The 24,044-nt window shown below is 37.3% G+C and overlaps 3 protein-coding genes across 5 annotated transcripts in view; 1 reads left to right on the forward strand and 2 right to left on the reverse strand.

Annotated features, from left to right (window-relative positions):
- Positions 1 to 14,348, forward strand: part of ECA3 (endoplasmic reticulum-type calcium-transporting ATPase 3) — a 72,959-nt gene extending 58,611 nt beyond the window's left edge. Inside the window, exons 28-34 of one of the 2 annotated variants that reach the window (XM_089151157.1) lie at positions 4,583 to 4,637; positions 4,801 to 4,886; positions 6,131 to 6,279; positions 6,488 to 6,593; positions 6,763 to 6,816; positions 6,972 to 7,020; positions 13,363 to 14,348. In XM_089151157.1, coding sequence (XP_089007283.1) covers positions 4,583 to 4,637; positions 4,801 to 4,886; positions 6,131 to 6,279; positions 6,488 to 6,593; positions 6,763 to 6,816; positions 6,972 to 7,020; positions 13,363 to 13,430 — 567 coding nt within the window. In that variant the 3' untranslated portion in view covers positions 13,431 to 14,348. Of the gene's footprint in view, positions 1 to 4,582; positions 4,638 to 4,800; positions 4,887 to 6,130; positions 6,280 to 6,487; positions 6,594 to 6,762; positions 6,817 to 6,971; positions 7,021 to 13,362 lie in introns of those variants that run through there. The other variant, XM_089151158.1, reaches the window with a different exon arrangement.
- An 886-nt stretch (positions 14,349 to 15,234) lies between these two features.
- LOC149016893 (serine carboxypeptidase-like 18) lies at positions 15,235 to 20,281 on the reverse strand. Of its 2 annotated transcripts, none has more exons than XM_089151160.1 (14): positions 19,947 to 20,281; positions 19,668 to 19,807; positions 19,442 to 19,518; positions 18,821 to 18,943; positions 18,564 to 18,666; positions 17,673 to 17,710; positions 17,452 to 17,553; positions 17,158 to 17,244; positions 16,800 to 16,991; positions 16,610 to 16,681; positions 16,327 to 16,445; positions 16,021 to 16,134; positions 15,862 to 15,907; positions 15,235 to 15,725 (listed from the first exon to the last, which is right to left on the reverse strand). In XM_089151160.1, the coding sequence occupies exons 1-14, from the start codon at positions 20,108 to 20,110 to the stop codon at positions 15,642 to 15,644; spliced, it is 1,461 nt and encodes a 486-aa protein (XP_089007286.1). In that variant the 5' UTR covers positions 20,111 to 20,281; the 3' UTR covers positions 15,235 to 15,641. The 2 variants fall into 2 exon arrangements, with proteins under 2 accessions (XP_089007286.1, XP_089007285.1); XM_089151159.1 differs by having other exon boundaries at positions 15,236 to 15,725; positions 19,650 to 19,807; positions 19,947 to 20,279.
- A 2,769-nt stretch (positions 20,282 to 23,050) lies between these two features.
- On the reverse strand, positions 23,051 to 23,689 carry LOC149016894 (uncharacterized). Its single transcript, XM_089152849.1, has one exon. It carries the CDS (start codon positions 23,687 to 23,689, stop codon positions 23,051 to 23,053), a length of 639 nt encoding a protein of 212 aa, XP_089008975.1.
- Positions 23,690 to 24,044: the final 355 nt, after the last annotated feature.

Raw genomic sequence — 24,044 nt, forward strand, 5'->3', positions numbered from 1 at the left:
CGAGAAATCTCTAGAAATGAGGGTCTGTGTTGATTGTAGCATTTTGCTTATGCATTGAAGCAAATAATCTTTGGTGTGCAAGACCTTAGCTATTCAAATGGGTCAAAACCCATTAGTTAACTATACACCACTCCACCTCCCCCAGTACACAGCATCTTCTAGAAAGTTGTAAACACAGAGTGTTTCTGATGTAGGTCTGAAGACCTACCCCAAAAGGAGTCCCAAGGCCCGAAGGAAGCCCTAGGTTTGCTGCCAGCAGCATAGGATCACTGCTCAATACCTCAGAGGCAGTTTGATAAATGCAGAATACCTACTCAATATCAGCAGGGGCATACTTGTAATTAGAATTTCATTGTAATTACCAAACTGCCCCCACCCAAGAAGCCCTAGAAACCTAGTCAGTGCCCAATTCAATTTCCCTGTAAACCCTAACCCTAATCCTTGAATTGAGGAATTGAAGTGAGAAATCTGTTATACAAACATGGCTGAAGCAGAGGACTTAATTCAGTTTCATTTTCAGATTTAGCATTCTGTTTTAGCCCTCAACAGCAGCTTGACTCGGTCCTGGCTAAAACTTCGTAATCCTTAATTTATCTCACTATTATTCATAAAGGATCTTGCCTTTCTGGCCCTCACTCACTTGAGGCTACATCAGCTTTAATATTCTACTTTATAAGTTAAACTTGAGTAGCATTAGTAGTTTTCAATTTCAGTTATTAATGTTAAGTAAATGACATGTACCCTCCTCTTAGTAGGCATAATGACCAGTCATTCCCCCCCCCCCTCCCTTTCTCTCTCTTAATATGCATGCAGACCTTGCTAAATTTGAAAGATTCTGCCATTATAGTCCATTCTGTTAAATTGCGCACTGAGTGGTCACACCATATTTAATTTTTCTTTTAAACTGCAATTCCCCCTCCCTACCATAAGAGAGGTGGGTAATGAAATACCCCTTCGCCTGTCTTCTTCTTCTTCCAAAAGAAAAGCTGGAAAAAAGGGGCTTCCGAGTTTGTTCCTTATTGCCGATTTTGAACATGGTTAATAGCTCACACGAACCCTGCAACTTACACCATTAACTTGTTCAATAAACAATTATACACAATCATTAGTGCACGACCACTGAGTGTGTTGAGAGTTTCAATCATAAATTTGGAAGCATAAGGGTGGGTAATGAAATACCCTTTCACCTATCTTCTTCCTTTTTCCAAAAGAAAAGCTGGAAAAAGGGGATTCCAAGTTCATTCCTCATTGCCAATTTTGAACATGGCTAATAGCTCACACTGACCTTGCATGTCCCACATTAACTTGTTCAATAAACAATTATACACAAAATCATTAATGCACAACCACTAAGTGTCTTGAGAGTTTCAATCATATATTTGGAAGCAGAAGGGTGTTGCTGTAGAGCTTAAGCACCAGATCAAATAAATCTTCAGATCTCTGAGGATGATGATGGAGGCAAAATTTCTGATTCTTAATGCATCTCAAGATGAGGTTTCCTAGATAAACTATGAGATGATAACAAACCCATACCAAGGTATGAGATCTTGCAAGATCTTGGCGAGATCCGCTCAAGATCTCGCCTTTTTGAAGGCTCAAGACGAGACTCAAATCGAGTCTCACGAAATTCCCAATCTCGACCAAGATACCTTTGTTCTAAATACCAAATTTGAGCGAGACAGGTCGAGATCTTGTCTTGTCTCACCTCCTCTCACCTCCTCTCGCCTCCCAATTCGCTGAAGCTTACAAACCTCATTTTTTGCCGAATTGTCGCCTTCTTTCGCCTTCCATCTTGCCAACAGCTTCCCACAGCTCCGTCTCATCTTCTTGTTAGGATTAGGACAATCAATCACAAAAAATCAAATAGAAGCAAGAAAGAAAAGTGACACGAATTTACCCTAGTTCTCCCCAATGTAGCTTTTAGGTTTTCACCATATTTTGCTCTTAACAACTCATTACAAATGCTAGGTTACAAGAGAATATATATATAGGCTCAGAAACCCTAAGCCACAACAGCTATTCATGGGCCCAAGCCCAGACTACAAAGGAAATCCCGAGGCCTAAAGTGATATAAGGCCTCTACAAAATGTGAAGTGTAAGTCTTACCCTAAAATGAGTATGAACATCTAGTACGTGATAATAAAGTGAGTGTAACCACTACTACTGATGGGCTCTACATAACGAGCTTTTTGAACTTGGGATCCTACAAACTAAACTGATTTACAGGATAAACTTATCGACACAATGATCACTGAACTGCAAATAGAACGTGTTTTAAATCTTGAAAATAAAATTCAATAGTTAAAACCGAAATGGTTGGAGCTAGACCAAAATTCACATTCATTAGGAGCAATTGCATCACCAGAAAGAGGAATTCGAGAAAGAAAAGGCACATGCAAGGTGTGCAAGTGGGATAGAGGTTTTGTAGTCATTACCGATAGGAGTGAGTTACATTTCTCTAAGGTGGGTGGGCAACAAGTAACAAAATCAGATCTCTTGTCAAGTAGGTTTTATAATCAATATAAGTTATGAACTTATGATTTATATTGAGCTTATATTATTATATTCTCAAGAGTGGAGAATGTGATGTTCTATTATACTCATATGAATGAAATTCCATTGGTATATAAGTTATTTGATATATCTTATCACGTGCTTTTCATTTATATGTCCTAATGGTTCTATATTTCATGTTTTATAATCTTCCATGTTCATTCCTGCAACATTTCGATTTCAAACTTAGGGTCGAGTTAGAACCATACTTAAGAGTTATTTTCTCACAAATATAAGGCCACCAGTATGTTTAGAAGGCCTAAAATAGGCTAAATATCAAATTTGAGTTGAGCCCAACCTAAATACCAGATCTCAAGGGTGAAATTACCCTAAAGCGAGATCTAATACCTTGCCACACCTGAGGATCCCAATTATAAATCATGCATATTTCTGCACTTTTGTTCTGTGAAACTGCTACTCCTGGATAATAGAATCTGATATGGTAATGAGCCCATATCTATTTCTTATGCGATAAATTCAGAGAAATCTTTGCATTAGACATTACAGTTTTATCCTGATCTAATGGTCTTGTTTTAGGTGTGGAGTTGACTTAAAAAAAATTATTTTTATTGGTCTAAGGTTCCAGGCTGGAGTGATTGACACTTACTCTGTTTCAGCTTAATCTATCAAATCTGTGTTTCTATTTTTCTTCAACTTAGGGTTTTAGACCTTTTTCTTTTAAATCTTCTAGGAGATCTGTATGCCAGATTTCTCTTCACTGCTAATCCTAACTGTCCCATTAAACATGAGGAATCAAAAGAGTATGTTTGATAGGACCAAACACATTCAAGGGTTCTTCGTTTCCTAAGCCTATCCTTATCCTATTGTGGGATAAAGGTCATGCCAAACCCTGATTGAAAGGTAGAGTGTTTATAGAGGAGATTTAGATGCCGGATTTCCCTTCACTTCCAATCCTAACTTGCACTGTCCCATTAAATGAAGAATCAAAAAGAGTATGTTTGACAGGACCAAACAAATTCAGGGGTTCTTCATTCCCTAAGGCTATCTCTAGCCTAATGAGGAAAAAATCATGCTAGACCCTAGTTAGAACTTAGAAGGTATATGGTTAATAGATGAATAACAGATTCGTGGGTTGGTTGTTTTGAAAAAGGAAAAAGTTGGGTGAAGAGGGTATTCCTTCACCCACCTCGTTGAGGTTAAGAATGCAAGCATTTTGGGGTTTGAATGAAGATATAAACACTGAAGTGAACACTTAACAGACAATTTGAATGGACTTGATTGGCATAATCTTTGAAAATCAGGGGAAGTCATGTTATATGCATATCAAGAAAGGAGTCTTTTGGTTTGTTTTGGGTGGGTTGTTGGAATGGGTCATTATGCCCACTAAGTGGGGAGGCACATGCCATTTACCCCAAATGATTGTGTGAGAAGTATCTCGGCTCTGTTAGGGGCTCAAGTCACTTAACTCAAATTATTTATATGATTGTTTGTTCAACCAAAGCCAGGTTGACATGTGAAGTGGTTTCAGTTTATCTCATCAAAATTGAAATCCAATGATCAGTTCTAGTCAATCAATCCTCTACCTCATCCCCTCAGCCTGACTACCATGGTGCTTGTGCTCCCCCCTACTTGCACATTTCCAATTAGTACATTTTGAATTATCAAAAGAGAGTTTATTATTTAAATACGAAATTGTGTAAGATCTTTAGTATCAACATGTGAGGTTTTGTAGTCATATTTTGCATAGACACCTTTTTGATGGTAGATTATAATAGATTTGAAAGCTAAAACCTTTAGAATTTGCTTGTCCTTTGATCAATTGGGCCCTAGGATTGACAGTGGAAGAGGATAAGTTCGAGACAGACCATATTGTGGTTGATGAAATCATGAAATTGTGATTAGCATACAGACTTTAGTTCTCCTACACTGAAGTTGACATTATTAGGGTTGAAATGCACCGTTAGAACTCAACAGAATGGCAAATGTGGAAACCTATTAGATTTTAAGGAATATTTGGTTATCTTTTTACTTAAATTTTGACTATCTGATCTATTAAAAAACCATGCAGGTTAGTGAAGCTGTTGTCACTGGTTGGTTATTTTTTCGATATTCGGTTATTGGAGGTACACTTTCACATACTATTATAGATTTGTCTACGTCAGTATTTCTACAAATGGTTGTTTTCCCTTGGACAAGTTTCCTATGCTATTTAGGTTTTGTCGCTTGTGACCCTACAATGTTGTTAACCAATTGCTATCTCGTGATCACTTTATTTTACTTTTGCAGCTTACGTTGGTCTCGCTACTGTTGCTGGCTTTATATGGTGGTTTATTTACTCCGAAAATGGCCCTAAGCTTTCATATAGAGAACTGGTAAGATACCATATTTATGAGAAGTTATCTTTGCAATAAGAAAAGCAGGTTTCTGTCAAACTTACAAATCATCTGCCAGAACATACTTTTGTATGATTTTATCTTGAAATAGTTGTGCTGGAAAATCAGGTTGGTTGGATAAACAGTGCAGGTGTTCATAATAAGTCTTTGATTGTTTAAATACCTTATGCCTATCCTGACTATTTAAGGGCAATATAAATTCTTTTTGCATTTACATTTTCTTTAAAGTTATGTCTGCTGTTGATCCACTGCATTTTAAATGTGTTTGCTCACAATTTCAGTACAAGGATCCTTGGCTTCCTTTTGTTCATTTTGAGTAGCACTGATAGGAGATAAACATAAAGAAAATTGTTTGGAGATGGTTTGATTTATCCCAACTTCTAAGATTTACCTTACACCTCCCGTTTCATCTTTCTATTCCACATTCCAATTAACAGTAAACTGGTAAGGTACCATATTTATAAGGAATTTTCTTTCCAATAAGAAAACTATATATCTGTCAAATTGACAAACCCTCTGCATGAGCATAGTTTACATGATTTTATCCTAAAACATTTGTGCTGGAAAATCAGGTTGGTTGCCTAAACATAGCAGGTCTTAATAATGTCTTTGATTGTTTAAATACTCTAGTCAGGCCTATCCTGACTATTTAAGGGGAGTATAAATCCTTTTCACATTTAGACTTTCTTCAAAGCCATGTCTGCCGTTGAATGTTGATCCATCACATATTACTTGTGTTTTGCTCACAATCAGTCCAAGGATTCTTGGCTTCCTTGTGTCATTTGCAGTAGCACTGATAGTAGATAATGCAAAGAAAATTGTTTGGAGATGATTTGTGTTGGTTGAGTTCTATTAGGAGTTCAATTATAGGAGTTTTAGTTCATGTAATTTTCTATTTTTAGTTACCCAAGTAATGTTATTTATGTAATAGTGTTCTTTCCACTTTATTATAAATAGAGGGCTTGGGATCACAGTGATCTATTCAAGCCATTCTACCACAATCGATTTTTCTTAACATGGCATTAGAGCCAAAAATCGAATAGGGAAGAAACAAGAGAAGAAAAAGTAAAAAAGGGAAAGAAGCAAATGCCGATCTCTCTCGCTGACGAAGACCTAATTCTACTTGCATTTATTTTTTTGTGTTTGCATTGATGATTATTCATCCTGTTGTTGTAACTACAATATGGTTGTTCATGTTATGATCACCATCCCTATGATTTCAGGTGAATTTTGACACTTGCCAAACTAGGGAGACTGCATATCCATGCAGCATATTTGATGATCGACACCCATCCACAGTATCGATGACAGTGCTTGTTGTTGTTGAAATGTTCAATGCCCTCAATAACCTCAGTGAAAACCAATCTCTTCTGTGAGTATATAATTTAAGAGGACCTTTTGAATTTTTAAATTGAACAACGATTAGTTGCAACGTTGTTGCCCCATATTCTTTTTCAAAGATAATTTAGTTTTTTTATTGGCATGATGTCTATATAGAACTCTTCATGGTTACAGCCGCCACAGTCCTGCCATATCAAATCATTAGTTACTGATCTATTGATATCGTGCTCTAATTCCAGTGTGATTCCTCCCTGGAGTAATTTATGGCTTGTTGGATCAATTGTCCTGACTATGCTTCTTCACATGCTAATCCTGTATGTGAAGCCTCTCTCTATTCTTTTCTCTGTAAGTCATCTTTCTGCCATCCATTTTTATCTGCTTTGTCTCCCCCCCCCCCCCCTTCTTGAATTAGTGTTTTACCTTTTCTCTCTAACATTCCCAACTGCCACCCCTATAGGGTGGGAAAAAAACACACAAGGTAGTTCATTTAAACCTACAATGTAATGTTTTGCAGGTGACACCATTATCTTGGGCTGACTGGACCATTGTTCTGTACCTTTCTTTTCCTGTTAGTTTTTCGTTTTCATACCTCTTATCTCTTTTCTTTTCTTTTTTTCCCTTTTTTTTCAACCTATCTTCTGATAGTCGAAACTGGAGATTGGCTGAAGATTTCAATTTGATTCTGTTTTGTTACATAATTCTGCGTATAATATTTTTCTGTAGGTAATTATAATTGACGAAGTGCTCAAATTCTTCTCCAGAAATCCCAAAGGTATATATTGTTCTATTGCATTGTGCATGTCCATTGTTCAAGGATTAGCCCTTGCGAATTGTTTTGCAATGTGGGCTGGGTCAAGACTGACTGGGACTTATCCAACCTCTGATATTGATCATTTTAAGGCTTTGACCATTATGCATCTTCTTGTGTGGGTGCACACGGGGGGGGGGGGTTGTTGGGGTTGTGTGGGGAGCTTGCAAAATGATGTGTGATTTGCTTTTCATTAGATCAACTTTATGTTTGTGTGGGGAGCTTGCAAAATGATGTGTGATTTGCTTTTTCATTAGATCAACTTTATGTTTTTCAACTTTACATCTGCTCATATTTGGTGTCTGGTTTTGCAAGTCTTTAAATTCTTTTCATTTTGGTTTAATTTTGTTCAAGCTCTAATTTGGGTCAAAACCATCTTAGCTTTGAAAATTCAGTTGGATTAGTTAACCATAAATTCAGCTGCATTCTCATGTATTGGCTGGCAGATCTTCTTTTACAGAGGATTCTGTAACAGATGTGAATGTTAAAAAACAAGGCAATTTGTAGGATTTGAGTGTGTTACAAGGAGAGTTTTTCTTCAACGCTGTGAAGAGATTCTTTTAGAATCGATGGATTATATTTGCTCCCCCAGTAGTATGAACCTGAAATGTCTCTTCCACAAGAACCCATTCAACTGCATAAGGTGGTGGGTGAAGAGATTCTTGGTTTACCGTGGATGATGGAAAACGGAGTCCATAAAATTACTTCTGCCCACTGCAGAAAAATAGAAAATGGGGAGGAACCTCACGGGAAATGCTAGCATATAGAATTAAGATTAATCTTACACCAGTATGCCATTCATACATTTATGTATAGAAAAGATAAAATAAAAAATAAAAATAAAAAATCTGTCAGTAACCTTTAATGGTTCTCTCTATGCTTTTACCAGTACCTGGATAATTGGATCAATTTAAAAATACAAAAATGGCGAATTTTGTGCCAAAGGCTTCTGCACAAGCGAAGTCTGGGGGACAATTTCCTGTGCCCCTTACACCTCAGCAATTTATGTGTAGAAGTTGCTCCAATACCTTGACCTCAGCCTACATCTGTGGTCCACCAACCATTGTGCCAAGGCCCACCCCTTTTGGACCAATATAAGAATTATGTAGGAACATTGTTCTTCCTAAATTACTTGGACTTTTTGGACCAATATAAAAATTATGTATGAGCATTGTTCTTCCTAAATTACTTGGACTTCTTCTTCTTTTTTTGGTTGGGGGGCAAGAATTTTGCTTGGACTTCTAATTATTCTCGGATGCTGCATATTGATAGGTATCAGTCCAATTTTTAGCCCATACTTCTCTAGCTGGTGGATGTGCAGATATGCCTGAGTGCTTTGGACAACCATGGTATGCAGCAAGGTTAGAAATCTCGGTTTTGAGGCTGGTTTCACCCGGCCTCGAAATCGAGATGGTGGCCAAATTTCAACCATCTCAGCTGAAACCTGGTACTTTTTCCAGGAAATTTTGATGGTCAATTTCGGCCCTATTTTGATGGGCTTTTCACCAGGGATTTTTCTTACCCCCTATTTAAAGCATAAATAACACAATGAAAGAGATATTTCAAATAAATATCCAATCAAATGTACTCATTATATCCTACCACTTGAGACACGTGTCTGTCCCGATAAATACAAAGAGTTGTAAATTGAAACAAAAGTACTTTAAATATCTCATACAATCAAATGGAATGTTAAACAACATGATGCTAATCAAGTGAAATTCTACCATTTGGCCTTTCTTATAACTATTATAAAAATATGATATTATTTATCAATTACATTATTAAATAAATTTAATTAAAAAACATAAACATCATCATAGCAAACCACACCAATAATTACATAATAGGTGTACTAATATTCTGCTATTTTTAGGTATTAAACAAAAAATAATTAGTATTTTTTTCAAGTTTTGAAGAATTGTATTTAATATTTTTCAAATAATTTAAATATATAATTAACAACAGAGAAATAAATGCGACACCATCGTGGCGTAAGACCAAGTGATGGTGTCTTAGATATATTAGATTCAATGTCATCTATCATGTATAGATACTATTTGTTTTCAAAATACATATATGGAAACTAATTTTAAAACCAGAAAATTCAAAAAGAATTGCTAGTGCTCCTCTGGAAAAAAAATTAACAACACATTTTCATAGATTATGCTGCTAGACTAAGCATATATTGATTTCTAAACAGACCGACATGTTTTAAACCATCAACCATTAAGAAGTCAAAAATTTGAGATGTATGTGCATACTTAAGTTCAAGGTGTGTTTAATCCCCAAAGAACCAGCAATGAAGGCTTGTTGACAAAGGAGTGCAGTGGTTTGAGAGGAAATGACAATCAATAAGCAAAATAAAATTTTTTCCTTCTTCTTCTTTATTTATTTATATTTTTTTTTTATAGGGGGGGTGGGATAGAATAGAGAAGAAAGAAGGATAAAAAAGATATGGGAAGAAGGAAAATATCAGACAAATAGGTCTTGAAGAAGGGGAAGAAGGAGAAGAAGAAAGAAAGGGGGGGGGGAGAGAGGGAGAGAGAGAAGGTGGCTGCAAATGCCCACTGCTGAAGGTTTACTTCATTTTTTTTTTCCTTTTTCTATTCCATATGTTTTCTTTTTGTTGCAATGTAAAGGCCTATTTATAGCTTGGCTAGAGCTTTACAAAAATAAAAAACTTAGGAGACTGAAAAGAGAAACTAATATCCTAGTGAGTAGTGACAATAGAATCTTATAAATATAGAAATTACTAGGCTTTATATTTCAGTCATATGCATGAATAACTAAAATAGAAACTGAACTAAGGTCCTAAATCTCCCAACAATTAAATCATCATAAAATTTTATCTTGGGCCCCACAAATCTTCTATGAAGCATTCGCATTATACCAAGTAAAGGGTTGTGACACTGTTCACGTGATTATGGCCTTCTTTTTTTTCATGTTTTCTCCTATTATTGCAGTCCTGGTTGACTAGTCAGAATTGTGGAGCAAGAGGACCTTTTATTTTGACTAGTTGGCTAGTTTGAACTAGTTGACTAATCAATCTTATCTTGATCCTAGCTAGTTGTCCTGCATCACAAAAAAAACCAATAAATGACTGAAATTTTCAAAACCAAGAATTGAGACGTGACTTGTGAAACCCTGAATATCTAGTTGAAACCACTTTCTTTTATGTATAAAATGGACCGGAATGGTCTCAGCTTGAGGCAAGTGAGATGGTACATCCTGGTTGAGATTTTGACCAAGATGGACGAAACAGAGTATAAACTAGGAAAGTGAGAATTTAAAGGAGATACTATATGAAGTGGAATGAGATGGCTAAGTGTGTCGGGAAGGCAGCTAAAGATGTCATATCTAAGTAAAAAGGAAAGCACTGCTCTTGTAGAGAGACTTTGCAGTGGGATGGAGAGGTTTAAGACATGGCAAAAGACAGATGTAGAGGACCTATAAAGGTATAATTGGCTAGAAATGAAGCTAAAATAATTCTAGAAAGGGTAAGAAAAAAGTATGAAGGTTTATATAATAAGCTAGGCACAAAGGAAGGGGGAAATCTTTTTATGAGAGTTAAAATGAGGGACATTATGAGTAGAGATTTAATCTTGTTAGATTTATTAAAAGTGAAGATGGTAAAGTACTAATGTGATGAGGATATTAAGAAGAGACAGGAAGTTTATTTTTGTAGCCTACTATACAAACATACTTCATGTATTGTGGCTCACATGATTACACCATTCACCTTGGCACAAATTTTCAAACATTTATATGGAGAACTATGATGTTTGAATTATAAAATAAGATAATCATACTAATAAAATAAAATAAAAAAGGAGAGAGAACAAACTTGAAGGATGATGAAAGTAGGCAAAGCACAAGGTCTTGATAAAACCTAATAGAAGTATGGGAGAGCTTAAGAACTTGTAGGCTAGCTTGGCTGACCAAGTTGTTTAATATGATTATGAGCATAAGGAAAATGCTTGATGAATGGGGGAGAAGCATCGTGGTCTCAATTTATGAAAATAAAGAAGATATACAAAGTTGTAGTAACTAATAACTATAGAGGCATAATTGATGAGTCATACTATGAGATTATGGGAGAGGGTAATTGATACTCGTTTGAGACTAGAAACCACTATTATGGAGATCCAATTTGGTTTTATGCGAGGAAAATCTACAGTGGAAGCTATTTACCTTATTAGGAGACCTAGGAAAGGTATAGAGTGGAAGTGATGTTAACTCTCTCGGGGCCAAGGGCGTATCCCTGCCTATTTATGTAATACCCCCATCCCTACTATATAAAAGAGTGCATTTGAAAAAAAAAAAAAGGTGATGTAAACTCCAAATATCCCCCTCCCCCCCCCCCCAATCATACACACACAAATGCCGCTGCTAGGTTCTTGCACAACACTTAGGGGTATTTTGGTATGTTCCTCGTCTATAATTCTTTTATTAATCTGATTGGATACGAGTTTGAACCCAAATTGGAGTCCTAGATCTTTCTGGAATTAGAACTCCCTAGTATTGAGTTCTATATGGAGTCTTATTGTATATTTGTATTGGCTATAAATTCAAAGGCCTACTGCTGTAACAAATCAGTTAATCAGTAATATTGCTGAGAATTTCTAGCCAAGGAGGTATTGAGAGGAACCCTGCAGCATCAAAGCAAGCTCTCTTCTCTTGGATTCTTGATTGGTTCTTGATCTCAAACAGCAGCGGCTTACCAATCCTGTCTTCTTCTAGATCAGCAAGTAAGTACCCTTCCCCAACAACAAACCCAACAAAAGACCCCCTACAGCTCTTCCTCTCTTCCCTTACCCTGCTGCAGATTTCTGGAGAATTCTATACCAGAAACTATAAAACCAAGCTGTCTCTTTATACTAAAACCTAAATTAAAGCAAGAATAGGCCCTAGACCACCCCAATAGCCTTCGGCTGCAACCTCATCCCTGTCCCACCCATTCAAACCCTAGACTTGGCCTCTCCCTCTTGCGCAAGTTCCAAAACCCTAGACAAAATTTAAGAAAGATCAGGATTGAAAGAAAAGGAAGAAGAAAAAAAATCAAGATTCGGTCAAGAACCCTAGGACAGCAATTTACCTTCGTTTCACTTCAACCCTAGACCTACCTAACCCTAGCCGCATGCTTCAGACCTAATTCTCCCACTACCACAAGCCCCAAACCCGAATCTCACCTTGCCGCAAGCCATAAAACCCCAAAATTGCTGCCATTCAGTTACAATAATTGAAACAACTTTCCCCTCCCTCTTGGTTTACATAAGTAAGATAGATATTTAAAAACATATGATAAGAGTCCCTAGAGCATTAATTTGGCAAGCACTGTAGAAAATAAATGTTGCAAGTAAATTTTTGAGACATAGTTAGAGATATTTATGATGATTTAGTAACAAGTGTAAGACTAGTCAAGGACGGGGTGGTGAATTCCCGATTACTGTTGGGCTACATCAATAATCAGCTCTAGTCTCATATTTATTTACACTTATAATGGATGATTTAACTAAAGGCATTCAAGATGAAGTTCCTTGGTGTATGCTTTTTGCTAATAATATTGTTTTGGTAGATGAGACACAAGTAGGGATTAATACTAAGTTAGAATCCTGGAGAGCAACTTTGGAAGTAAAAGCCTTTAAACTAAGTAGAACAATGACTAAATATGTAGTGTGTAACTTTCGTCGTGATGAAACAGTTGATGAGGTAGTGAAAGTTGATGGGAAGAAAATTCAACAATGTGATTATCTTAGGTACCTTAGTTCAATCATAAATAAGAAAGGTGATAGAGGATGATGTTTTCCAAATAATTAAAATAAGGTGGATGAAGTGGAGAGGTGGTTCAAGGTTTTGTTTGATCAATGTATTCCTATAAAACTCAAGAACCATCATACAATTAGCTATGATGTATGGTGAAAAGTGTTGGTTGGTTAGAAGAAGATATGTCCAACTTCCTACGAATTCTTTTTACTCAATCGTTAGTTGGTGCCCTGACTGCCTTGCTGCAAGACTAGTGCTGCTTGCAAATGGTTCAGTGGCCCACAAAGGGAAAGTGTTCCCCACCCTATGATAATCAGCACCCAAGAAGAAGTTTATTCTTTTCCTTGGCTTACAACATGTCATTGTCAGCGAATCTTTTTTATCGGGAATGAGAATTATACTTAGAAAATTATGCAGTTATGTTGTTTGACTATTAATTTTGATGAGTTGAGCTATTTCCTATGTACAAGTTATATTTTGAATGAGAGGAGTGTTTTCTCAACCTTAAAATTTATCGAATACCTGTTACCATTACTGTAGGCTTCAAGTTCAACTTCAGATTCAGGAGAATGGATCTACTCCCCAAAAGGGAATCACGCGACAAATGATAGTTGTAGCCTCCGAGGAACCAAGTTCCATGCATGGTTCGACTGCGCAAGGCTCAATTAGACATGGCACATTGCCTATACTTCTCATCTACTCTTCATGTGTTGCCATTACCGAGTCAGGTAAGATGGTGATGCTTCGGGTGCTCAAGTATATCAATTCTACTGAAACGTTTTAAGTGAATGAAAATGGCTGACCATGTTCTGTTGTAACCAAAAAAAACAGAGGAATCCTCGTTGATGTTGGGTTACCTGATGTACCATAATTTTGGTGACCCATTAGTGCAGGACGTAACATTTGCTGCTTTTTGTGTTGCCCCATTTTTGACTGAAGGGTGCAAACTTTTATTTTCTGTGCAGTAAAATAAATTTATTTATGCCACGCGGTGGCAAGGTCTTTTCCTATTAATTTTTTTAATTGGATAATATCACCCGTAACAGGTTCAAGTGCAAATTCATTGGGTTGGAGACTTTGGCTTACTAATCCTGTTTGAGAGTGAAATAAAGGAATTCGAGATCAAATCAAATTTTCGTGTAGTTAGCTCCGAGGCATTTCAAATCTGTACTTAGTAGTATGTTTAGCATCAACCTTCTTGGTTTTTAGATAGGAAAACAAAATTTTCATTTGAAAAGCATGATCACCCAAAGTGTCTCCTTGGGCTCTACTTTGTCAAATTTTACCCTTTTATTAAGTTTGCTATATAATTATCATTGATTATCAAAAAAAAAAGTTATATAATTATCATTAATCATGGTAGTACTTTTTTTGGGGGCAGAATCATAATATGAAATTCATTTGTATGTGGTTATAGGATCATGATTACAAGAATACCATTTTCATTTTTATAACTTATTTTACTTCTGAAACAATTTCTGAAAAAGTGGATCAGTTAAAATTAGCTTTTATGTTCTTTTTTTTTTTTTTTTTTTTTTATTTTGTTAGATAGACTTATTCATAAAGAGTCGAAGGAGTGGCCGAGCAATGACTCTAATAACAACTAATCGGAAGTAGACCATTCTACTCTAACTCGAGAGGGAGAATGCCTTCCTGGCCAAGAGGTCCACTATACTATTGAACTTCCTGAATGCTGAATGTCCTGCACAACAGAAAGAATAGAAGGGAGTGGGGGATTTTTGGCTTCATCTTCTAATAGGTTCATCAATTGTTTGCAATCTGATTCCACCTCCACTAAATCAAACCCATTCCCTAATGCTTCCAGTAGGCCTGTTCTTAAAGCTAGAGCCTCACCACCCTCTAATGGTGAATTGAATTTTTATGGAGTTGAGATTGCTGCTAGTGGATGACCACGCACGTTCATCTCTAATGATGATTCCCAGGCGGCCGCCCCCTTTCTTCTCTCTCGCCATCCAGGATGAATCAACGTTGACCTTTACATAGCTTTGGGCAGGGGATATCCAAACATGGGATGTTGGGCTTTGATTTGTCTTGAGTTTCTAGCTAGGCTCCACCATAAATTTTTTTGTATTAGCCCAAAATTCTAGATATCCCTTCTCTGCATTCTGCATTATCTCGCCGGGCTTCCATACTTGGGATCCAGTACAACCATCGTTCCTGGCTTTTCGGATTGACCAAAGTGAGAAGTGAGAAGTGAGAATGAAGAGAGGCATCGCAGCATCTTACCTTCTTCAACCACCCAAAGAGGGAAAAAAATAAATCTCCCATATTACAAGAGGAAATCTTGCAATAACGGATAGTGGAACAACATGTTAGAGAAGATTTTGAATAATCCCAAGAATAATGCAATAACTAGTTTGTTGCATAATCAAGAGAATATTCATATGAGGATTCTGAATAAAGCCAAGAATATTTTAACGGTTAGCGAAATATTGATGAAGATATTAAATATATAAGAAATTCTCTTTCCCCTGAAATATAGAATCCATTCCTTTGATTTTAGCAAATTAGTTATCTCTATATAAGGATTGTATTATTGCAAGAATCATAGTGGAATCATGCATTCAACAGTGGATGTAAGTTGTGTTGAACAACAACTGATCCACCTTAAATTGTGTTTCTTCTCCTACTTTTTTTTATATCAGAATATGAACTTCCACCTCTCTTGATCACTATCCTCCTCGGCTGGTATCTATCTGAGGCTCTATACTAATAGGTTACGTATACACCAGACATGGAATTGAGAGCTCCTTTTCCCCAGCAGAGTTGTCTATGTTGTAGATTTGGAGCTCATGGAGCTACAGAGGTTCCTCAGAAATCCATCGCTTGAACATGTGAAAGCATTCCTTAGGCTTATACTCTGGAGCGGTGTGTCCTCCTCCCTGAAATAGATAATCACCATGTTAATCTATATAAGCAAAGCACCTCTCTATATATATATGTCTTGGTAAGATTATTTTGTTTCATTATCGATCAAGTCTAACTCTCAGTCAAAACAAATTAAACGAAGAATCTTGCCTTCACTGTCGCAAATGTCATTCTGTTGGAATAAGTCCTCGTATATCTGAAACCAGCAGTTAAGACGACCAAGAGAAAATGTGAGTGTTGCGTCATGTTAAGCAATTAAAGAAGGAAGGAAGGAAGGCTGGAATATAATATTGTAATTAGAAGACCCACCCGCCTATTTGGCCATCAACAAACCATGATCTCCAATCATCAACGATAGAGTAGTTGAGTGATTTGATCCATGCTTCGGTGGACAAGAATGGTACCGTCATGTCATGATCACCACTAGTTCGGTTCAGTTGTAAAGATTCAAGGAATAAGATATGTCACTCACTTGGTCGATCGGATATATATAAATTAATATGTATTACCGGCCCATGAAGATAGAAGATATTACATGACATGACATGACATTAATTAATTAATTAATTAATTGAAGAGTAGTACTAGTGTCAGTACTGTGTGTCTCTCACGCACCTGTACACCAAAGATCGGTAACCTTTCTTACTGAGATATGCATGATAGGGAATGCTGCTTTCAATTTCAGCTGAATAATGTAGGCCGTAGTTGCACCTTTGCCAATTCTCAGTAGATCCCTGTGTTCATCGTTCATCACCATTAATAATGACATGACATACAAGACATACAACAACTAATTAATTACGACCCAAAACCCATCTCTTAATTATGTCGCGATCGAGCAATGAGTAGTGTGTGTCCATGTTTTTGACTTTTTGCTAGTAAATAATTAAATTAATACCTTTTGGATGTGGAGAGCATTACGGACTCCAATGTCATTCGCCCAGAAAGGTGCCAGAGCGTAAGCGACAGACTATATAAGTGTGAAACAAGAAACGATCGAACATATTAATGTTAATTACTGCTGCATGCAAATATGCAATTGCAAAGCGAATGTGATGATGATGATGATGATGATCCAACAGACTCACCCTGCACTCGACTAGACGAATAGGGAGGATTGGGGCGAAGGAGCCGTTAGAATTCTGTCCAAGTGATCTTCTTCTATCATCTCCTACTCCACCACCTGCTATCTCTTGAGGTTTTGGTTTTGGTTTTGGTTTTGGAGATGCAAAAAAACACAATGGTTCCAAAATTTGTGCGGTGTTTAGTCCGTAAATACACTGCATGCAATTGCAAAGCGATCAGCTTAAATTTTTAATTGGAACCTTGTAGAAATCAAGCAATTCAGAAGGTCTAGCTGATCGAGAGACATATATATATATATATATGACATGCAAATTATAAGTTTCAGTATTTCACCCTAACCCTAACCCTCACCCTACCTACCTTCTGAAATGACAGCATATCTATGTAACACTGTGCATTGGCGGGATCTATTTGTGCATAGTTCCCTCTACAACTTTTCTTCAGCGACTGCAGTTATTGACACGTACGTAATCGTAAGTTCCCATTTGCTCTTGTACATGTATATATATACAAGACATAATAATGACTTTAAAGGAAGTTAGTGAGTGTAAATTTAGAGGAAATTAATGATGCATGTATGCATGAATGTAATTAAGGAAAGAAAAATTATGCTGGGAAGAATTGGATGGAATAATAATCAGTTATCAGTCAAACCTCATAAAGTTCATCTGATATAAGACCCATTCCGTGAGCATATTGCACCTGTCTGTTGTTGTCCAAAACTCGATCCGTCACAGGGTTTCCCACTAAATATCCCTGAATTAATTAAGGGTTTTCAGATGATCATGAACCATATAGTTCTCGATCACGTACGCACCAAAATCCACCATCTATCAACACATAATCGACCATTTAACTAATGCAATAAAACTTACCTTAACATTGATGAACGGTTCGTTACCAGCTCCATTGCCTGCAAGCGACACCCCAAATTAAATGCATATCAAAAACCGCTACTGGCACCCTAGCAGCTAGTATTTACTATATAATGTTTTCATTGTTTGCTAAGGAAATGGGTACCAATGCAGGTGGAAATATAACTCACCACAACCGGCAAAAGATACACGTACGATACATTGAAATAACAGAAGATTTAACGTTCAAGAATCAAACATATATATGTATCCAAAATACTGGAAAAGGCAGAAACAAGAAATTTCAGTGATGGTATTCATTCTCATTCTCATTCTCATTTTTTGACACTTTTTTTTTTTCTTCCTTTTTTTGGTGTTTGATATTTATTTTAAATCTTGTCTTTGTTATAGAAAATTCTCCTAAATTCATAATAGATTTTTTGTCTATTTTGGATCTGGGTCAAAAGTTCATTCAAGTCACTAATTAAAATTCAAATGCTAGCTAATTGAGGATTTGAAGTTAACTTTATGAAATTGCTATTATTTCTCTTTTATTACTTTTGACCAACAAAAAATTAAATAAATTCTTTTTTCAGTACATAAGAAATAGATTGTCGTATTCATATTTTTTAAAATAGATAAGATAGAGAACGAGAATTAATAACAAAAAAAAAAAAAGACCTAAAAGAAGGAAAAGCCAAAAGTGGTAAGGAAAAAAATCATCTGCTAGTGCACATATATACCAAATGATTGGCTAAGATTAAAATCTTACTCAATAGTACGTCTTGTATTTACTTTGTTTTTTCAGCCAATCATTTGGTATATATGTATGTGCATTGTTATGCACAGCAAAAAGATGCACAGCAGAGAATGTTTCTCAAGTGGCAGAGATGAAAAAAAAGGAAAAATTACCATCTGATATTTCTTTAACAACAAGAGGCACGGTAATGCCGGAATATGAATCTCCGGCGACATATAATGGATTATCGTGAAACTCCGGGTGGTCCATCATCCACTACAAATTAATATAAACAACAAATAAAATATATATGTAAGCTAGGAAGGCAATATTGCAGTGCGTTAAGGGAATTAAGGAACATATATATATTTTTCTTAATTTAAAGTCGATTCCTGAGCTAGTGTACATAGGAGGGTTGTGAGTGACGTACCTTTTTAAGAAATTGGTATAGATGTTTGGATGATTTGAAGTCGCCAGTCTCATAACCTTGGGAGGTTGTAGAGTAGGAGTATCCAGTCCCAACGGGCGAGTCTATAAAGATTACGTTTGCTACCTGAAATTCATCATCATCATCACGTACAGTTGAAATTAAACTTGTATTTAACACTGATCATTAGTACGTCGATCAGTAATTAATTAAAATAGATTTATGATTTATCTGCTATCTCCAGTATTAATTTTCACTCGATCTCGCTTAATTGATTTCTCTTGTCTTATATGTGGATCCCTTTTGATTAGTTTCATCATGGTATTTCTTCTTTGCAATCTATCTATGATTGACCTAGCTACAAGCATTTATGTATGTATGTAGATCTTTCTACTTTCAGGCTTGCAGATATTTAATAATAATAATAATAATGATGCCGTTCAATGGTACGAATTCATCAGATCCTCTCCATGAATACTTCTATTTGTTTTGTGGAGTTCTCTTAATAGACTTGAACACCGGGAGGGAGGGAGGGAGGGAATAAGATGGTATATATGCATGTATGTATGTATGTATGTATGTATGTCCCAACCAACATCGAACAACCAACAACCAACAACCAACCTGCGTCCATGAGTGTGGCTTCAAAACGAGTTTGGGTAGGGTTCCTTTGTACTCCTCTACCACGAAAAAAAGGGGACCTACGCACAAACAAGGAACACATACATACCAATATTATTTCTCAGTGCATGGTAGTTGATCATCAGGATCAGCTTAGCTAGCTACGTACGAGAAAGAGAGAAGAAGAAGAAGAAGAAGCAGTAATATTGACCAATCTCAAAGAGAATGCCTGACAAAGCAGAGCAACCAGGGCCTCCTGTGAGCCAGACAACAAGAGGGTCCTTGTCTGGATTCTTCCCCGACCTAATGAAGTAGTAAAACAGCTGCACATCCTCCGACGATGACGACGACTCTCCCACACTCACGTACCTGCAGCAGCAAAACCACAACATCAAGACTACTGATCTACTGACCAATGAATTAACGCGTTACGAGTTACAACTCAGATTAATTAGATCACGTACCTACAGAAATTAATTCACAAATTAATTAAGTAATACATACATACCCAGTTTCCAACTCAAAGGGAAGAGGGCCTGCAAAGCCAGGAAGATGTGTGACTGCAGCCGAGTAGGAGAACGGTAGCATTAATGACAACCACAGGTGGAGCTGTAAAAACAACCACCCCACCTGCTGCTTCCCCCCTACTAGTACTACTCTTCTTCCTCCCATTCTTCGCGATCGAAGAATTCTTAGCTCTGCAGATAATATATCTATCTAGCTAGATAGATCGATCTGTCGACACAAACTCACTCACAACAGGAGGCCACTACTGATTTCGAAAGTAAGTGTTTTTTAAGATAAGATTGATTGACGGTACTGGGGAACTAACTTGGTTTCTATGAAATATATATATATGGAAGAATTAATGAGTGTATCAATATTAATAATCTAATTATTTGTACTACTGAAGTACAACATCAATTGTGTGTGATATGTTCCTGATGTCACGAGTGATGGTTTTCCATTAGAAATAAATGGTTTCCATTCTCGGAGAGGTAGCTAGCTAGCTAGGGACCAATCCAAGAAGAGCCCTATCCCAAAACGTAAGTCGTCTTTAATTGCCCGCTACTCAATTGATATCTGGCTGGAGGGAGAGGGAGAGGGAGAGGGAGAAAGAGCTTTACAATATTTGTCTCTCATCTACATCTTAATTTGCGTTTGTCTTTGTCTTTGTCTTTGTCTTTGTCTTTGTGTTTGTCTTTCTCTTTGTCTTAGTCTTTTTGTGGATTACTAACATGAGAAGGAGAATAATCGGAAGGCAAAAACGCCTCGACGGTAGGTTCAGCAACAACGTGATAGCCAGCTAGCTGATCAAAGCCCTCTTAATTGCTTGTTTGTTTGATCACTTGTGTTTTTTTCTGAACAAGGAATTTGGAAACGACATGGCTGTCATCTTCTCCATCATTATTATTATTATTATTATTACTTAGAAATTAAGTGGAGCTAGCTCCTTAAATTCCTTCCTAGCTAGCCTCCTAGAGAAGGAGAGGAGGGAGTGGAATATTATCGTTCGTACGTACGAAGTAGCTACGTACCCATTAATTAACTGTATAAATTAAATAATGGGACTCTGTAGGGTATATCATATCCTATGCTAGGTGCTTTTTGTCGTGCCCCACGCGTCTGTTCTCTTTCGTTTGTCACTGGGGATCATTCAATTCATCATTATTAATATTCATGAATAATGAACCAATATTTAACGTTTGGGTTGGTTGGATTCACGGGAAGGTTCTACACTTTACTTGTACCTAGTGCCAGATTTAATTTGTCGTATTTGCTTATGTTGTTATGTATATGGTGTTTATATTTTTACTTTTTCTTCTCTTTAATTTCTTCATAAATTAGACGGTCTATACATACTATCTATCATCTTTGGAAAATCAGGTTTTGATTTGGTAGGAGTTTCTCAACTAGTCTTAAATATCCAACCTGCAAGCTCAAAAATGTCTCGACTCCGTCCTAAGTCACTTTGATTTTTCACTTTACTTATATAGACCTAAATTTTTCATGTTCAGGATTTGCATGCACTCTTTGTTTCTGCAGGGACTCCTCTCTCTCACTAGTTGCCAGACCCGACGCACAGCACCCCCCATAAAAAACCGCGCTGCATCTTTGACATGACAGGGTTCGACAATTGCATATCGTTTTCCATACATTAATATGTCTCGTCTCGTCTCATCTCATCTCATCTCATCTCTGGGAACCATGAGAATGTTGTGAACCACTCAGACAAGTGACAGGTAGCTAGCAGCTTTTAACTGAAAATACGGTAAATACCCATTCTTTGCTTCAACTGATGATCGATGATCAGAACATGGAGTCTGACTCGATCTCATCCAGCTTGGCCGACACCAGACAGCCAATAGCATAAAAGAGATCGACGGAACCTCCAAGGCTCAAGGGAAGTATGAAATATGAATAATTAATTAGTTACCATATATATATATACAAGAGATCTACTCTTATCAAAACTTTAATTACCACGTTAACGTTTAGTGACGGTCAGAAACTACTGATATGTATTTAATCCTTTCCCCATGTTCATATCCACCCCTTTATAATTTTCTGTGCATTGAGGCGCAATGATTTCAGTCAACTCACAGGGGAAGGGGAAGGGGAAAAACCGAAGAAGAAGGAATCAATATTCAGATACGTATATCGTCGGTATATGTGCATGATCTAGAGTGCTGTAGCCATTCTCTCTCATATATTATTGTTTTATTGTTTTCTTGTGCCCCCAAGTCCCCAACCTCCTTTCTTCCAGAAGCAGACAACAAGTTATCACAGCCGCAATTATTAATTACATAGGAAAAAGTAACCAAAATTACACTCTCAGTATCTATTTGAGAACAGTGGATTACACGCATCTCTCCGTTTTAACAAGAGTAATAAAAATCTCGATTCGCTTCCAGACAGAAAATAGAACTCTCGATTTATCTATGCCTTTTTCGTCTGACGTAATTTGTATTTATATTTCTAACCTATTTAAGAAATTTAAGTGATGTTTTTTTAACCAAAAAGGTTTTTTTTTATTTTTATTTTAATAACATGTGATGTCTTAATAAACCAGAGTGCAAGATCATTCCAAATTGATCAGGGCCTTCAAGATGCTAAAAGTGATCCATAATCTTAGTTAATTTGCCAATTCTTCTTAAAAGATCATTTGGGTAAAATTATTGTAAAAATGGCAAAGCAGAAAAAAAAAATTGGAGGGGTGGTTTCGAAGGAAGTTTAATAAACCTGAAAGGTAAATTCTACAGGAACTCGCTTCGTCTGGGATGATTTACATATCAACATATGCAGCAACTTTCAGATGAAGATGATGATGATGATTTTTGATTTTTTTTTCCCCTTTCCATGGGATTCAAACGATGATAATCACAACGCAGGACAATCCAATTAGGAATCATTTTGGCATTCTTTGTGAAACTCAAAATTCAAAAAGAAACAATTTGACGTCTCTTTACAAGCAAGAGTTGCAGATATTGGAAGAAAAGTAAAAGACGGAAGCAGACCAAAATGGAATTGGGGTACAGAACAAAATGTATGAACAGTTAGTTATTTGGTCTGACCTTGTGGATGAACCATGCATGCATCTAGTCTTAGCCTCTAGTAGTGACGGGATGAGAGAACAGGTATCTTTGTGACAGTAGTAGCGCAGCTTCTGCTTCTTGGGTAGAATAAATTGCTAGCGTTGAGGCTGTTGTGGTTCTCCAGCTCCTCTGCGAAATCACAAGGCTTGTCCTCGTCAATCCTGGAGATGCCGACGGTATGAGATCGACTCCTGGGCACCACTCCCATTCCATTGGGCAGCGCTGTGGCCATTCTAGCGCTGGTGGAGAACAACCGCTGCGGATGATGATGCTGCTGCTGTGGTGACTCTGTGATCTCTATCCCAAACTTTTCCTCGAGGGTCCTTTTAGAGGCAACTCGCATGAGTTCCCGGAAGTCGTCGTTGCCGATGACGGAGGAGCCGGACCTGGACCTGGACCTGGTTGACCTGGTTGACCTGGACCCGGACCTAGACCCAGAGGAGGAGGAGGAGGTGCTGAAGTTCCTGGGCAGAGTGGTGTTGAGTGCAGAGGGCAGACCCGTCCCGTCGGTGTGACCTCCTCCGAAGCTCATATTCCCGGCGCACGTAGTCATGCGTTGGACGTACATGTCCCTCGCCCTGATCAGAAGTCTAATGGGTGCCTTCACGTACCTGCTCAGCCTGCTTTCGGTGCTGCTTCCCTTGCTTTTGCTCATGATCTTATTATACTTACTAATGTTAATCCTCCTCAGCACTGAAGCATATATTATACGTGTATTTGCTTTAAAAATGCACCAGCGGCACCGGAACCGGCACCGGCACACACTCACAGAGAGTCGAAAAGCTTATTTGGATCGAGAACCAACCAATTAATCCAAATTTCAAACTAACGGATGAGAAAGATTTAAGTTTGATAGGGAGATGAGGCAACAGATCGATAAAGTGAGTGAGGCACGCAGGAATTAGCAGATATGGAAAGGAAGGAAGAAAGTGCGCGCTGTCGACGACGACGACGACGGAAGTATCAAAAGTTGGGAGCTAGAGATGGAGGGAGAGAGCCGGGAATGAAAG

Source organism: Hakea prostrata, chromosome 4, assembly GCF_041222555.1.
Source record: "Hakea prostrata isolate BN-2017 chromosome 4, UWA_Hpros_2, whole genome shotgun sequence".
In the NCBI taxonomy this organism is placed as follows: Eukaryota; Viridiplantae; Streptophyta; class Magnoliopsida; order Proteales; family Proteaceae; genus Hakea; species Hakea prostrata.

Excerpts from the sequence above, each read along its gene's own strand:
- LOC149016893 (XM_089151159.1), bottom strand. The coding sequence starts at position 20,110 with ATGGGAGGAAGAAGAGTAGTACTAGTAGGGGGGAAGCAGCAGGTGGGG. Across the intron at positions 18,667-18,820 it reads TATACCAATTTCTTAAAAAG|TGGATGATGGACCACCCGGA; the intron begins GTACGTCACTCA and ends ATTAATTTGTAG. Across the intron at positions 17,554-17,672 it reads AACCGTTCATCAATGTTAAG|GGATATTTAGTGGGAAACCC; the intron begins GTAAGTTTTATT and ends TAATTAATTCAG.
- LOC149016894 (XM_089152849.1), bottom strand. The coding sequence starts at position 23,689 with ATGAGCAAAAGCAAGGGAAGCAGCACCGAAAGCAGGCTGAGCAGGTAC.